At 41.9% G+C, this 15,000-nt stretch overlaps 1 protein-coding gene across 1 annotated transcript in view; it reads right to left on the reverse strand.

Annotated features, from left to right (window-relative positions):
* Positions 1-15,000, reverse strand: part of LOC139419744 (cGMP-specific 3',5'-cyclic phosphodiesterase-like) — a 48,088-nt gene that overhangs the window by 22,387 nt on the left and 10,701 nt on the right. Inside the window, exons 9-12 of the mRNA XM_071169738.1 lie at positions 10,886-10,953; positions 9,080-9,231; positions 5,982-6,160; positions 4,718-4,768 (exon numbers count right to left, since the gene is read on the reverse strand). Of these exons, the coding sequence (XP_071025839.1) occupies positions 4,718-4,768; positions 5,982-6,160; positions 9,080-9,231; positions 10,886-10,953 (450 nt within the window). The remainder of the gene's footprint in view (positions 1-4,717; positions 4,769-5,981; positions 6,161-9,079; positions 9,232-10,885; positions 10,954-15,000) is intronic.

Raw genomic sequence — 15,000 nt, forward strand, 5'->3', positions numbered from 1 at the left:
TAGGTGGATATAGAGAGGGATGGGTGGATATAGAGAGGGATGGGTGGATATAGAGAGAGGGATGGGTGGATATAGAGAGGGATGGGTGGATATAGAGAGGGATGGGTGGATATAGAGAGGGATGGGTGGATATAGAGAGGGATGGGTGGATATAGAGAGAGGGATAGGTGGATATAGAGAGAGGGATGGGTGGATATAGAGAGGGATGGGTGGATATAGAGAGGGATGGGTGGATATAGAGAGGGATGGGTGGAAATAGAGAGAGATGGGTGGATATAGAGAGGGATAGGTGGATATAGAGAGAGATGGGTGGATATAGAGAGGGAAAGGTGGATATAGAGAGGGATGGGTGGATATAGAGAGAGATGGGTGGATATAGAGAGAGATGGGTGGAAATAGAGAGGGATAGGTGGATATAGAGAGGGATGGGTGGATATAGAGAGGGATAGGTGGATATAGAGAGGGATAGGTGGATATAGAGAGGGATGGGTGGATATAGAGAGAGATGGGTGGATATAGAGAGAGATGGGTGGATATAGAGAGGGATAGGTGGATATAGAGAGAGGGATGGGTGGATATAGAGAGGGATGGGTGGATATAGAGAGGGATGGGTGGATATAGAGAGAGATGGGTGGATATAGAGAGGGATAGGTGGATATAGAGAGGGATGGGTGGATATGGAGAGGGATAGGTGGATATAGAGAGGGATGGGTGAATATAGAGAGAGATGGGTGGATATAGAGAGAGATGGGTGGATATAGAGAGGGATAGGTGGATATAGAGAGAGGGATGGGTGGATATAGAGAGGGATGGGTGGATATAGAGAGGGATGGGTGGATATAGAGAGAGATGGGTGGATATAGAGAGGGATAGGTGGATATAGAGAGGGATGGGTGGATATAGAGAGAGATGGGTGGATATAGAGAGAGATGGGTGGATATAGAGAGGGATAGGTGGATATAGAGAGAGGGATGGGTGGAAATAGAGAGGGATGGGTGGATATAGAGAGGGATGGGTGGATATAGAGAGAGATGGGTGGATATAGAGAGAGGGATGGGTGGATATAGAGAGAGATGGGTGGATATAGAGAGAGGGATGGGTGGATATAGAGAGAGATGGGTGGATATAGAGAGAGATGGGTGGATATAGAGAGAGGGATGGGTGGATATAGAGAGAGAGATGGGTGGATATAGAGAGAGGGATGGGTGGATATAGAGAGAGGAATGGGTGGATATAGAGAGAGATGGGTGGATATAGAGAGAGGGATAGGTGGATATAGAGAGAGGGATAGGTGGATATAGAGAGGGATGGTGGATATAGAGAGAGGGATAGGTGGATATAGAGAGAGGGATAGGTGGATATAGAGAGAGATGGGTGGATATAGATAGAGGGATGGGTGGATATAGAGAGAGGGATAGGTGGATATAGAGAGAGATGGGTGGATATAGAGAGAGATGGGTGGATATAGAGAGAGATGGGTGGATATAGAGAGAGGGATGGGTGGATATAGAGAGGGATGGGTGGATATAGAGAGAGATGGGTGGATATAGAGAGAGATGGGTGGATATAGAGAGAGGGATGGGTGGATATAGAGAGGGATGGGTGGATATAGAGAGAGATTGAGAAGGGCAGTATTTCGCTATATTCAATTAGCTGCAGCTTCATCATATCATCAGATTCTCATCAGATCGTCATAGAAACCTCCAGTGTAACTAGTCAGCTAGTAATCCTGGAAGTGGAGCCAACCTTAGCGATAAATGAAAACCAGTAATAAACCTAAGGGAACAATGGTGAGTTCTAGAACCATCACCAGTAATACACCTAAGAGCACAATGGTGAGTTCTAGAACCATCACCAGTAATACACCTAAGGGAACAATGGTGAGTTCTAGAACCATCACCAGTAATACACCTAAAAGCACAATGGTGAGTTCTAGAACCAGCACCAGTAATACACCTAAGGGAACAATGGTGAGTTCTAGAACGCCAGCAGCATACCACCCTGCATCCCACAGCTGGCTTGATCCTGAAGCTAAGCAGGGTTGGTCCTGGTCAGTTCCTGGATGGGAGACCAGATGCTGCTGGAAGTGGTGTTTGGGGACGTTGCCCTGTGTGGTGTGCCGTCTTTCAGATGGGACGTCCTGACTCTCTGAGGTCATTAAAGATCCCAGGGTAACTTATCGTAAGAGTAGGGGGTGTTAACCCCGGTGTCCTGGCTAAATTCCCAATCTGGCCCTCAAACCATCACGGTCACCTAATAATCCCCAGTTTACAATGGTCTCATTCATCTCCTCTCCCCTGTAACTATTCCCCAGGTCGTTGCTGCAAATGATAATGTGTTCTCAGTCAACTTACCTGGTAAAATAACAGATCAATAAATACAATTAAAATTAAACCTTAGTGGTAAATGTAGTAATCGTTAGCTAAACATCTTTGATTGATTCATATAGAATTGGCTGGTGACGCCATTGATATCAAGAGATGAAATTAAAACGGTTCTCGACTTTCAGATTGTAAAGGAAGAAAGCGTCATTTAATTTAATGTTCATGCATTGTGGAGTATCCAGCCCCCGGACACACCAGGAAGACCCCCGCCCCTGCTGAGAAACATGCATTGTGGAGCAGCATATCCAGCCCCCGGACACACCAGGAAGACCCCCACCCCTGCTGAGAAACATGCATTGTGGAGCAGCATATCCAGCCCCCGGACACACCAGGAAGACCCCCACCCCTGCTGAGAAACATGCATTGTGGAGCAGCATATCCAGCCCCCGGACACACCAGGAAGACCCCCGCCCCTGCTGAGAAACATGCATTGTGGAGTATCCAGCCCCCGGACACACCAGGAAGACCCCCGCCCCTGCTGAGAAACATGCATTGTGGAGTATCCAGCCCCCGGACACACCAGGAAGACCCCCACCCCTGCTGAGAAACATGCATTGTGGAGTATCCAGCCCCCGGACACACCAGGAAGACCCCCGCCCCTGCTGAGAAACATGCATTGTGGAGTATCCAGCCCCCGGACACACCAGGAAGACCCCCGCCCCTGCTGAGAAACATGCATTGTGGAGTATCCAGCCCCCGGACACACCAGGAAGACCCCCGCCCCTGCTGAGAAACATGCATTGTGGAGCATCATATCCAGCCCCCGGACACACCAGGAAGACCCCCACCCCTGCTGAGAAACATGCATTGTGGAGTATCCAGCCCCCGGACACACCAGGAAGACCCCCACCCCTGCTGAGAAACATGCATTGTGGAGCAGCATATCCAGCCCCCGGACACACCAGGAAGACCCCCGCCCCTGCTGAGAAACATGCATTGTGGAGCAGCGTATCCAGCCCCCGGACACACCAGGAAGACCCCCGCCCCTGCTGAGAAACATGCATTGTGGAGTATCCAGCCCCCGGACACACCAGGAAGACCCCCGCCCCTGCTGAGAAACATGCATTGTGGAGTATCCAGCCCCCGGACACACCAGGAAGACCCCCACCCCTGCTGAGAAACATGCATTGTGGAGCATCATATCCAGCCCCCGGACACACCAGGAAGACCCCCGCCCCTGCTGAGAAACATGCATTGTGGAGTATCCAGCCCCCGGACACACCAGGAAGACCCCCGCCCCTGCTGAGAAACATGCATTGTGGAGCAGCATATCCAGCCCCCGGACACACCAGGAAGACCCCCGCCCCTGCTGAGAAACATGCATTGTGGAGTATCCAGCCCCCGGACACACCAGGAAGACCCCCGCCCCTGCTGAGAAACATGCATTGTGGAGCAGCATATCCAGCCCCCGGACACACCAGGAAGACCCCCGCCCCTGCTGAGAAACATGCATTGTGGAGTATCCAGCCCCCGGACACACCAGGAAGACCCCCACCCCTGCTGAGAAACATGCATTGTGGAGCAGCATATCCAGCCCCCGGACACACCAGGAAGACCCCCGCCCCTGCTGAGAAACATGCATTGTGGAGTATCCAGCCCCCGGACACACCAGGAAGACCCCTGCCCCTGCTGAGAAACATGCATTGTGGAGCAGCATATCCAGCCCCCGGACACACCAGGAAGACCCCCGCCCCTGCTGAGAAACATGCATTGTGGAGCAGCATATCCAGCCCCCGGACACACCAGGAAGACCCCCACCCCTGCTGAGAAACATGCATTGTGGAGTATCCAGCCCCCGGACACACCAGGAAGACCCCCGCCCCTGCTGAGAAACATGCATTGTGGAGCAGCGTATCCAGCCCCCGGACACACCAGGAAGACCCCCGCCCCTGCTGAGAAACACTGAAAAGGGAAGGGAGAGATTGGCAGAGGGAGGGAAGAAGAGAGAGAGAGATAGAAAGATAGTGGGTGGAAAGAGAGAGAGAGAGAGATAGTGGGGTGGAAAGAGAGAGCGAGAGATAGAAAGATAGTGGGGTGGAAAGAGAGAGAGAGAGATAGAAAGATAGTGGGGTGGAAAGAGAGAAAGAGATCTGTAGAAATAGGAATAGAGGGAGAGATGTGAGGGAAGGATAGAGTGAGGGAACGATAGAGAGAGGGAAGGATAGAGAGATGTGAGGAGAGAGGGAAGGATAAAGAGATGTGAGGAGATAGGGAAGGATGGATAGATGGTAGGATAGAGGGAAGGATAGAGAGATGTTAGGACAGAGGGAAGGATAGAGAGAGGGAAGGATAGAGAGATGTTAGGTGTTGGTCTGTTGGTATCAGTGGTTCACCTGCAACGCACGGATTTCCTCTTGAGCTGCAGTAAGGTGGTAGGACAGAACCTTAGGAGAGGACACACACACACGTCAACACATAGACTTAAAAAAACACACACACGTTAAGACAGCACACACACAAACACAAATATGTAAACACATGAAGGAATTGTGGAAAAACTGAGTTTAAATGTATTTGGCTAAGTGTCAACGGAATTTCATAATTCCTATATGTGTTCATTAATTAAAATCACTCAGTCTATTTATAAGAATTGATAAGATTCGTATTTGCATAAAATAGACAGTCTTTTCAATAATAGATAATAGTATTTATCCTCGGAGCGCGCTGCCACGTAACCACGAACAACAGTTTATATACAAAATATGACGTCACAGGTTCTAGAACGAATTTCCTCCTCTCAACCAAGACAAAGCAGGTTCAAATGTTTATTCCAACCCACTAGCGCACACTCCTGATACACACACTATATCAAGATTAACTTCTGAAGTCGCACCATTATTTATCACTATTTAGCAGACAGTTCCAGATAAGGAAAACCTGGAGGGGCTCTCGCTGTCGTATCTAAACGCCCCAGAGTTATAGCTGAGTGGGTTCAAACATAGGTTAATGACCCTCTTTGCTTACTCCAAACCCACAACACATACCTCTCCAACTAAGTTGGAATGGTGTTTATTATGTTTTAATTACTCCTTGTTCATGCTACATAATCTCTTCCTTATGAACTAACTTTATTAATCAGATATTGTAAAACAGAGTATAAGTTTAATTAGTTATAGTTCTATTTAAATGTAGATATTGTTTAGTCATTATTCATACAATTCCTATCACTAAGGTGTATGTAAACGTCAGAGTTCAACTCTATATGCAGTACCGGTCAAATGTTTGGACACACCTACTCATTCCAGGGTTCTAGAACACCTACTCATTCCAGGGTTCTAGAACACCTACTCATTCAAGGGTTTTTATTTATTTGTACTATTTTCTACATTGTAGAATAATAGTGAAGACATCAACACTATGAAATAACACATATGGAATCATGTAGTAACCAAAAAAGTGTTAAACAAATAAAAATATATTTTAGATTCTTCAAAGTAGTGATGCCTTCACTATTATTCTACAATGTAGAAAATAGTAAAAAATTAAGAAAACCCCTTGACAAGTACTATATATATATATATATATATAGATATATATATATATAATATATATTACATATATATACATATATACACAGACTTCTGTCTCCTCCCCCACCTCTTGGGTAACGTCCTGGCTGGCTCGTTGGTACTCTATCCGTTGGACGGTCTGGACGGTCTGCAGGGCCAGGCCGCAGTACACCGCAAAGTCCTCTAGGAGGCACTCATCATAACGGTTAAACGCCCTGCCCGTCTCCGCGTCGCCAGGGCCCAGTTTGTTCTTCAGCTGGCAGACGGCTGAACAGACAACAACAGACAACAGCAACAGACAACAACAACAACAACAGACAACAACAACAACAACAACAACAACAACAACAGACAACAGACAACAACAACAGAGGGATGGATGAAAAGTTGTTAATAACTTTATTTATTTATGTAATAACTTCAAACTTCGTGACGATTCATGATTCAATCTTATCATGTATCGTCATGACGATATCGTCTTGCCCAGGGCCTGTATTCATGAAGCGTCTCAGAGTGCTGACCTAAGATCAGTTTTGCTTTGAAGAAGACCACATAGACAGGTGGGGACCTGATCCTAGATCAGCCCTGCTACTCTGAGATGCTATTGCAGATGTGTTTCTGTGGTGTGGAGATCAGTAGTGGTTAATTTATGGATAGGGGGCAGAATTCGGAAGTTTGGATGAACGAGGTGCCCAAAGTAAACTGCCTGTTACTCAGGCCCAGAAGCTAGTATACGCATATAATTGTATTATTGGATAGAAAACACTCTGAAGTTTCTAAAACTGTTAAAATAATGGCTGTGAGTATAACAGAACTGATGTGGCGGGCGAAAACCCGAGGACAAACCATCCAGGAAATGACATTTCTTTGATGTGAGTAGTTTTCTATTCAAAGCCTATTGACTATATATTAGGGCCCAGATTGCAGTTCCTATGGCTTCCACTAGATGTCAACAGTCTTTAGATATGGTTCCAGGCTTGTTTTCTGAAGAAAAAAAAACAAGAATAAGAAGTTTTGGCAGGTGTCCGTTTTCATTGCCACTACTCCTTTGCGTGTGACGGTGTACTCGTTCTTTTTCCTTTCTATTGAAAACGCTTTTGTCCGGTTGAAATATTAGCGATTGTTTAGATAATAGACAACCTGAGGATTATTTATCAACATCGTTCGACATTGTGGCTCTGTGAGTCTTTCCTCCTGTAGCAACACACTGGAGCGTTGTGCTTATCAGCATTCTCTAAGGGTCACGCTGAGTTGGATGTCATGTCACGCAATGGCAGTGTAAGCACACAAGATCAATTAAGACCCATCACCTACTCTACTGCATGTGATGGGCCTCAATATAGTTACAGAAATCATGATTGTGTTTGATTGTGTTTTTCTTGAAACCTGATTTGTTTAATGCAAAGACTTAATGATGCACATGTTTCGACGAACTTTACCGGTACTATTAGGATGTATTCGTCTGCATGTTTTGACCTCCTTTGAGCCAGTGGATTACTGAACAAAACGCACCAACAAAACTGAGTTTGTGGGGATATAAAGAGGGACTTTATCGAACAAAACAACCATTTATTGTGTTGCTGGAACCCTTTGGAATGCCAACAGATGAAGATCCTCAAAGGTAAGTGATTTATTTTATTGCTATTTCTGACTTTCGTGGCTCTTCTGCTGGGTTGTAAAATGTTTGTATGCTTTTGTAAGCGGGGCGCAGTCCTCAGATTATCGCATGGTATGCTTTCGCCGTAAAGCCTTTTTGAAATCTGCGGCTGGATTATCAAGACGTTAATCTTTAAACCGATGTATAACACTTGTATTTTTATGAATGTTTATTATGACTATTTCTGTCATTTGAATTTGGCGCTCTGCTATTTCACCGGATGTTGTCAAGGTGGGTCGCTAGCGGAACGCCTATCCCAAATTAAGACGGTCTTATCTGTTGTTTGTAGATCAGTGATGGTTAGGACTGTCTATTTAACAACCCTGCTAAGCACCCTGGCTGACGCACTCTAATGCTGCTAATACTCAGTCAGCTAATAGAGGACTTCCTAGTAAATACAAGATGATCTACAGACAAGATTCTCTACAGACTTCCTAGTAAATACAAGATTCTCTACATACTTCCTAGTAAATACAAGATGATCTACAGACAAGATTCTCTACAGACTTCCTAGTAAATACAAGATTCTCTACAGATAAGATTCTCTACAGACTTCCTAGTAAATACAAGATTCTCTACATACTTCCTAGTAAATACAAGATGATCTACAGACAAGATTCTCTACAGACTTCCTAGTAAATACAAGATTCTCTACAGATAAGATTCTCTACAGACTTCCTAGTAAATACAAGATTCTCTACAGCCAAGATTATCTACAGTCTTCCTAGTAAATGCAAGATTCTCTACAACCAAGATTATCTACAGACTTCCTATTAAATACAAGATTCTCTGCAACCAAGATTCTCTCAACGAGGATTATCTACAGCCAAGATTCTCAACTGCCAAGATTCTCTGCAGACTTCCTAGTAAATACAATGCTTCCTAGTCATTCAATACTAGTCAGTCAATAAATCAGTAAATAAAGACTGAAGAGCCAGTAATACGCTGGTTTAAGACGCACTGATATCAATATCTCTGCCTTGACTATCAACAACGACTAACAGCGTGACTCTAACAACCACAGAAGAAAAAGACTCCCTACGACTAACAGCGTGCCTCTAACAACCACAGAAGAAGAAGACTCCCTACGACTAACAGCATGTCTCTAACAACCACAGAAGAAGAAGACTCCCTACAACTAACAGCGTGCCTCTAACAACCACAGAAGAAGAAGACTCCCTACGACTAACAGCATGTCTCTAACAACCACAGAAGAAGAAGACTCCCTACGACTAACAGTATGTCTCTAACAACCACAGAAGAAGAAGACTCCCTACGACTAACAGCGTGTCTCTAACAACCACAGAAGAAGAAGACTCCCTACACCAAACAGAGACACCTGCCTCTTTACTGTTGTATGAGGTGTAGTTATAGAATTCATGTTGTTGTTGTCAATGAAATTCTACAGTCAGGTTAAAGTCATATAAACATAGTTAGATAAATAAAGTGAGTTTTATCCGGTCGTTGGCCTGTAAAGACAATGCTGCATATAAAGTAGAGAAGATACATTCAGAGAAAGAGGGACGCACCAATGATTTTTCCTGTCTTCCCGTTTCTGATCGGGCAGCAGACCAGACTACCCGTGTGGGGGTCCTGATCGGCGCCGGACACGTTCATTGTCTCCTTGGAGACCAGCACCTGCAGGGCGTGGGTCAGGTCTATGTCCGAGAGGGTGCAGTCTCTATGGAAACACAGAAATATAGTGATGCAACAGTCTCTATGGAAACACAGAAATATAGTGATGCAACAGTCTCTATGGAAACACAGAAAGATAGTGATGCTACAGTCTCTATGGAAACACAGAAATATAGTGATGCTACAGTCTCTATGGAAACACAGAAATATAGTGATGCTACAGTCTCTATGGAAACACAGAAATATAGTGATGCTACAGTCTCTATGGAAACACAGAAATATAGTGATGCTACAGTCTCTATGGAAACACAGAAATATAGTGATGCTACAGTCTCTATGGAAACACAGAAAGATAATGATGCTACAGTCTCTATGGAAACACAGAAATATAGTGATGCTACAGTCTCTATGGAAACACAGAAATATAGTGATGCTACAGTCTCTATGGAAACACAGAAATATAGTGATGCTACAGTCTCTATGGAAACACAGAAATATAGTGATGCTACAGTCTCTATGGAAACACAGAAATATAGTGATGCTACAGTCTCTATGGAAACACAGAAATATAGTGATGCTACAGTCTCTATGGAAACACAGAAATATAGTGATGCTACAGTCTCTATGGAAACACAGAAATATAGTGATGCTACAGTCTCTATGGAAACACAGAAATATAGTGATGCTACAGTCTCTATGGAAACACAGAAATATAGTGATGCTACAGTCTCTATGGAAACACAGACATATAGTGATGCTACAGTCTCTATGGAAACACAGAAATATAGTGATGCTACAGTCTCTATGGAAACACAGAAATATAGTGATGCTACAGTCTCTATGGAAACACAGAAAGATAATGATGCTACAGTCTCTATGGAAACACAGAAATATAGTGATGCTACAGTCTCTATGGAAACACAGAAATATAGTGATGCTACAGTCTCTATGGAAACACAGAAATATAGTGATGCTACAGTCTCTATGGAAACACAGAAATATAGTGATGCTACAGTCTCTATGGAAACACAGAAATATAGTAATGCTACAGTCTCTATGGAAACACAGAAATATAATGATGCTACAGTCTCTATGGAAACACAGAAATATAGTGATGCTACAGTCTCTATGGAAACACAGAAATATAGTGATGCTACAGTCTCTATGGAAACACAGAAATATAATGATGCTACAGTCTCTATGGAAACACGGAAATATAGTGATGCTACAGTCTCTATGGAAACAGAAATATACATTATTTACATTTACCATCAAACACAGAAAAAGTATCTACTGTTGATCAGTGCAAAGCCATCAGTCACAAATACGGTTGAGAAATTCAGGTAACTTTCCCCAAATTCCCATGTTATCCAGAAGACTCGGTTTGGAAGATTCCTGGAATCATGAAGGAATAAGGAGCAAATTCGGGAATCTTCCGACCAGGATTTTTTTGGGGAAAACCTGGAAATCTGGGGATGTTACCGGTATTTTGCCACCTTTGTCCCAATTTAAATATATTGGTATTTGCATGCTTTAGTACACCAAGAAAGTCCCAGGTCAACTAAATCAAAACAATAACAGCAGTTATCTCTTAAACACATGACTATGGTCTATAGAATGTATATATAGCCTGTAACAAAACACACGGCCGTTGATGTAATGACACAACAGTGATAGGAGAGGAAAACCCTTTCTAGAACCTTTGAAAGATCTGGAACTCTGACCCTTGTTCTTCTCCCTCCATATGGACCAGCCCAGAGAAGGAGTTCTAGAACACAACGGAACAGTAGAACACGTCAACAAGGTTCTACGTTTATACAGTTCAGAAACTTCCATAGACCATTAGTAACAACACACAGGCGTGGGAATGGAGGAAAGTCACTCTGGGAACCCACTAAGGGAAAATCCTTGTATTAAAATGATAAAATGATAAAATAATTACACTGGTTCCACCCCCAGGTTCCCCTCCATTTCCAGCAATGTCCTGAAAACACAACACTAGCCTGGTAAATCCAGAATTCAATATTTTTTTTAACTGCTTATCAGTCTGGCCTCCAGCCGATAAACGGGGTTTGGAATGAGACAGAAAATGGCTGGTCCAATCAGCGTTCGCCCAGAAACAATGGGAGTGTTTATGACCAAAACCAGACCAATAAGCGATGTAAAGAAAAAGCAGAGATCATGCTGGACCCACCCAGCTAAAACAATACTGCAGTCAACTAAGAAGAAACAATACTGCAATCAACTAAGAAGAAACAATACTGCAGTCAACTAAGAAGAAACAATACTGCAGTCAACTAAGAAGAAACAATACTGCAGTCAACTAAGGAGAAACAATACTGCAGTCAACTAAGAAGAAACAATACTGCAGTCAACTAAGAAGAAACAATACTGCAGTCAACTATGAAGAAACAATACTGCAATCAACTAAGAAGAAACAATACTGCAGTCAACTAAGAAGAAACAATACTGCAGTCAACTAAGGAGAAACAATACTGCAGTCAACTAAGAAGAAACAATACTGCAGTCAACTAAGGAGAAACAATACTGCAGTCAACTAAGAAGAAACAATACTGCAATCAACTAAGAAGAAACAATACTGCAGTCAACTAAGAAGAAACAATACTGCAGTCAACTAAGAAGAAACAATACTACCGTCAACTAAGAAGAAACAATACTGCAGTCAACTATGAAGAAACAATACTGCAGTCAACTAAGAAGAAACAATACTGCAGTCAACTAAGAAGAAACAATACTGCAGTCAACTAAGAAGAAACAATACTGCAGTCAACTAAGGAGAAACAATACTGCAGTCAACTAAGAAGAAACAATACTGCAGTCAACTAAGAAGAAACAATACTGCAGTCAACTAAGAAGAAACAATACTGCAGTCAACTAAGAAGAAACAATACTGCAGTCAACTAAGAAGAAACAATACTGCAGTCAACTAAGAAGAAACAATACTGCAGTCAACTAAGAAGAAACAATACTGCAGTCAACTAAGAAGAAACAATACTGCAGTCAACTAAGAAGAAACAATACTGCAGTCAACTAAGAAGAAACAATACTGCAGTCAACTAAGAAGAAACAATACTGCAGTCAACTATGAAGAAACAATACTGCAATCAACTAAGAAGAAACAATACTGCAGTCAACTATGAAGAAACAATACTGCAGTCAACTAAGAAGAAACAATACTGCAGTCAACTAAGAAGAAACAATACTGCAGTCAACTAAGAAGAAACAATACTGCAGTCAACTAAGGAGAAACAATACTGCAGTCAACTAAGAAGAAACAATACTGCAGTCAACTAAGAAGAAACAATACTGCAGTCAACTAAGAAGAAACAATACTGCAGTCAACTAAGAAGAAACAATACTGCAGTCAACTAAGAAGAAACAATACTGCAGTCAACTAAGAAGAAACAATACTGCAGTCAACTACAATACTGCAGTCAACTAAGAAGAAACAATACTGCAGTCAACTAAGAAGAAACAATACTGCAGTCAACTAAGAAGAAACAATACTGCAGTCAACTAAGAAGAAACAATACTGCAGTCAACTAAGAAGAAACAATACTGCAGTCAACTAAGAAGAAACAATACTGCAGTCAACTAAGAAGAAACAATACTGCAGTCAACTATGAAGAAACAATACTGCAGTCAACTAAGAAGAAACAATACTGCAATCAACTATGAAGAAACAATTCTGCAGTCAACTAAGAAGAAACAATACTGCAGTCAACTAAGGAGAAACAATACTGCAGTCAACTAAGAAGAAACAATACTGCAGTCAACTAAGAAGAAACAATACTGCAGTCAACTAAGAAGAAACAATACTGCAGTCAACTAAGGAGAAACAATACTGCAGTCAACTAAGAAGAAACAATACTGCAGTCAACTAAGAAGAAACAATACTGCAGTCAACTAAGGAGAAACAATACTGCAGTCAACTATAAAGAAACAATACTGCAGTCAACTAAGAAGAAACAATACTGCAGTCAACTAAGAAGAAACAATACTGCAGTCAACTAAGAAGAAACAATACTGCAGTCAACTAAGAAGAAACAATACTGCAGTCAACTAAATGGAAACAATACTGCAGTCAACTAAGAGGAAACAATACTGCAGTCAACTATGAAGAAACAATACTGCAGTCAACTAAGAAGAAACAATACTGCAGTCAACTAAGAAGAAACAATACTGCAGTCAACTAAGAAGAAACAATACTGCAGTTAACTAAGAAGAAACAATACTGCAGTCAACTAAGAAGAAACAATACGGCAGTCAACTATGAAGAAACAATACTGCAGTCAACTAAGAAGAAACAATACTGCAGTCAACTAAGGAGAAACAATACTGCAGTCAACTATGAAGAAACAATACTGCAGTCAACTAAGAAAAAACAATACTGCAGTCAACTAAGAAGAAACAATACTGCAGTCAACTAAGAAGAAACAATACTGCAGTCAACTATGAAGAAACAATACTGCAGTCAACTAAGAAGAAACAATACTGCAATCAACTAAGAAGAAACAATACTGCAGTCAACTAAGAAGAAACAATACTGCAGTCAACTAAGAAGAAACAATACTGCAGTCAACTAAGAAGAAACAATACTGCAGTCAACTAAGAAGAAACAATACTGCAGTCAACTAAGAAGAAACAATACTGCAGTCAACTAAGAAGAAACAATACTGCAGTCAACTAAGAAGAAACAATACTGCAGTCAACTAAGAAGAAACAATACTGCAGTCAACTAAGAAGAAACAATACTGCAGTCAACCAAGAAGAAACAATACTGCAGTCAACTAAGAAGAAACAATACTGCAGTCAACTAAGAAGAAACAATACTGCAGTCAACTAAGAAGAAACAATACTGCAGTCAACTAAGAAGAAACAATACTGCAGTCAACTAAGAAGAAACAATACTGCAGTCAACTAAGAAGAAACAATACTGCAGTCAACTAAGAAGAAACAATACTGCAGTCAACCAAGAAGAAACAATACTGCAGTCAACTAAGAAGAAACAATACTGCAGTCAACTAAGAAGAAACAATACTGCAGTCAACTAAGAAGAAACAATACTGCAGTCAACTAAGAAGAAACAATACTACAGTCAACTAAGAAGAAACAATACTGCAGTCAACTAAGAAGAAACAATACTGCAGTCAACTAAGAAGAAACAATACTGCAGTCAACTAAGAAGAAACAATACTGCAGTCAACTAAGAAGAAACAATACTGCAGTCAACTAATTTTGTTTTAATAAACAGAAAGTTGTGTCTTCTGTTTTATAAACCAGAAGGTTATGTTTTGTATTTTATAATCCAGGAAGTTGTGGCTTGTGTTTTATAAACCAGGAAGTTGTGGCTTGTGTTTTATAAACCAGGAAGTTGTGGCTTGCGTTTTATAAACCAGGAAGTTGTGGCTTGTGTTTTATAAACCAGGAAGTTATTTGTGTTTTATAAACCAGGAAGTTATGGCTTGTGTTTTATAAACCAGGAAGTTATTTGTGTTTTATAAACCAGGAAGTTATGTGTTTTATAAACCAGGAAGTTATGTCTTGTGTTTTATAAACCAGAGTAACAGGTAGGTCATTTGTGATTATATTTTTAAAAGAAGCACGACTTATTTAACACTGTTGCTTCTCACCGACACGTTTAGACTTTCATCCTCCTGGTATAGTTGGGAAAGTTTAGACTAAAAAACAACAGCAGAAAAGCTTCTCACCGACACGTTTAGACTTTCATCCTCCTGGTATAGTTGGGAAAGTTTAGACTAAAAAACAACAGCAGAAAAGCTTCTCACCGACA

The sequence above is a fragment of the Oncorhynchus clarkii genome, chromosome 10, assembly GCF_045791955.1.
Source record: "Oncorhynchus clarkii lewisi isolate Uvic-CL-2024 chromosome 10, UVic_Ocla_1.0, whole genome shotgun sequence".
NCBI classification, from domain to species: domain Eukaryota; kingdom Metazoa; phylum Chordata; class Actinopteri; order Salmoniformes; family Salmonidae; genus Oncorhynchus; species Oncorhynchus clarkii.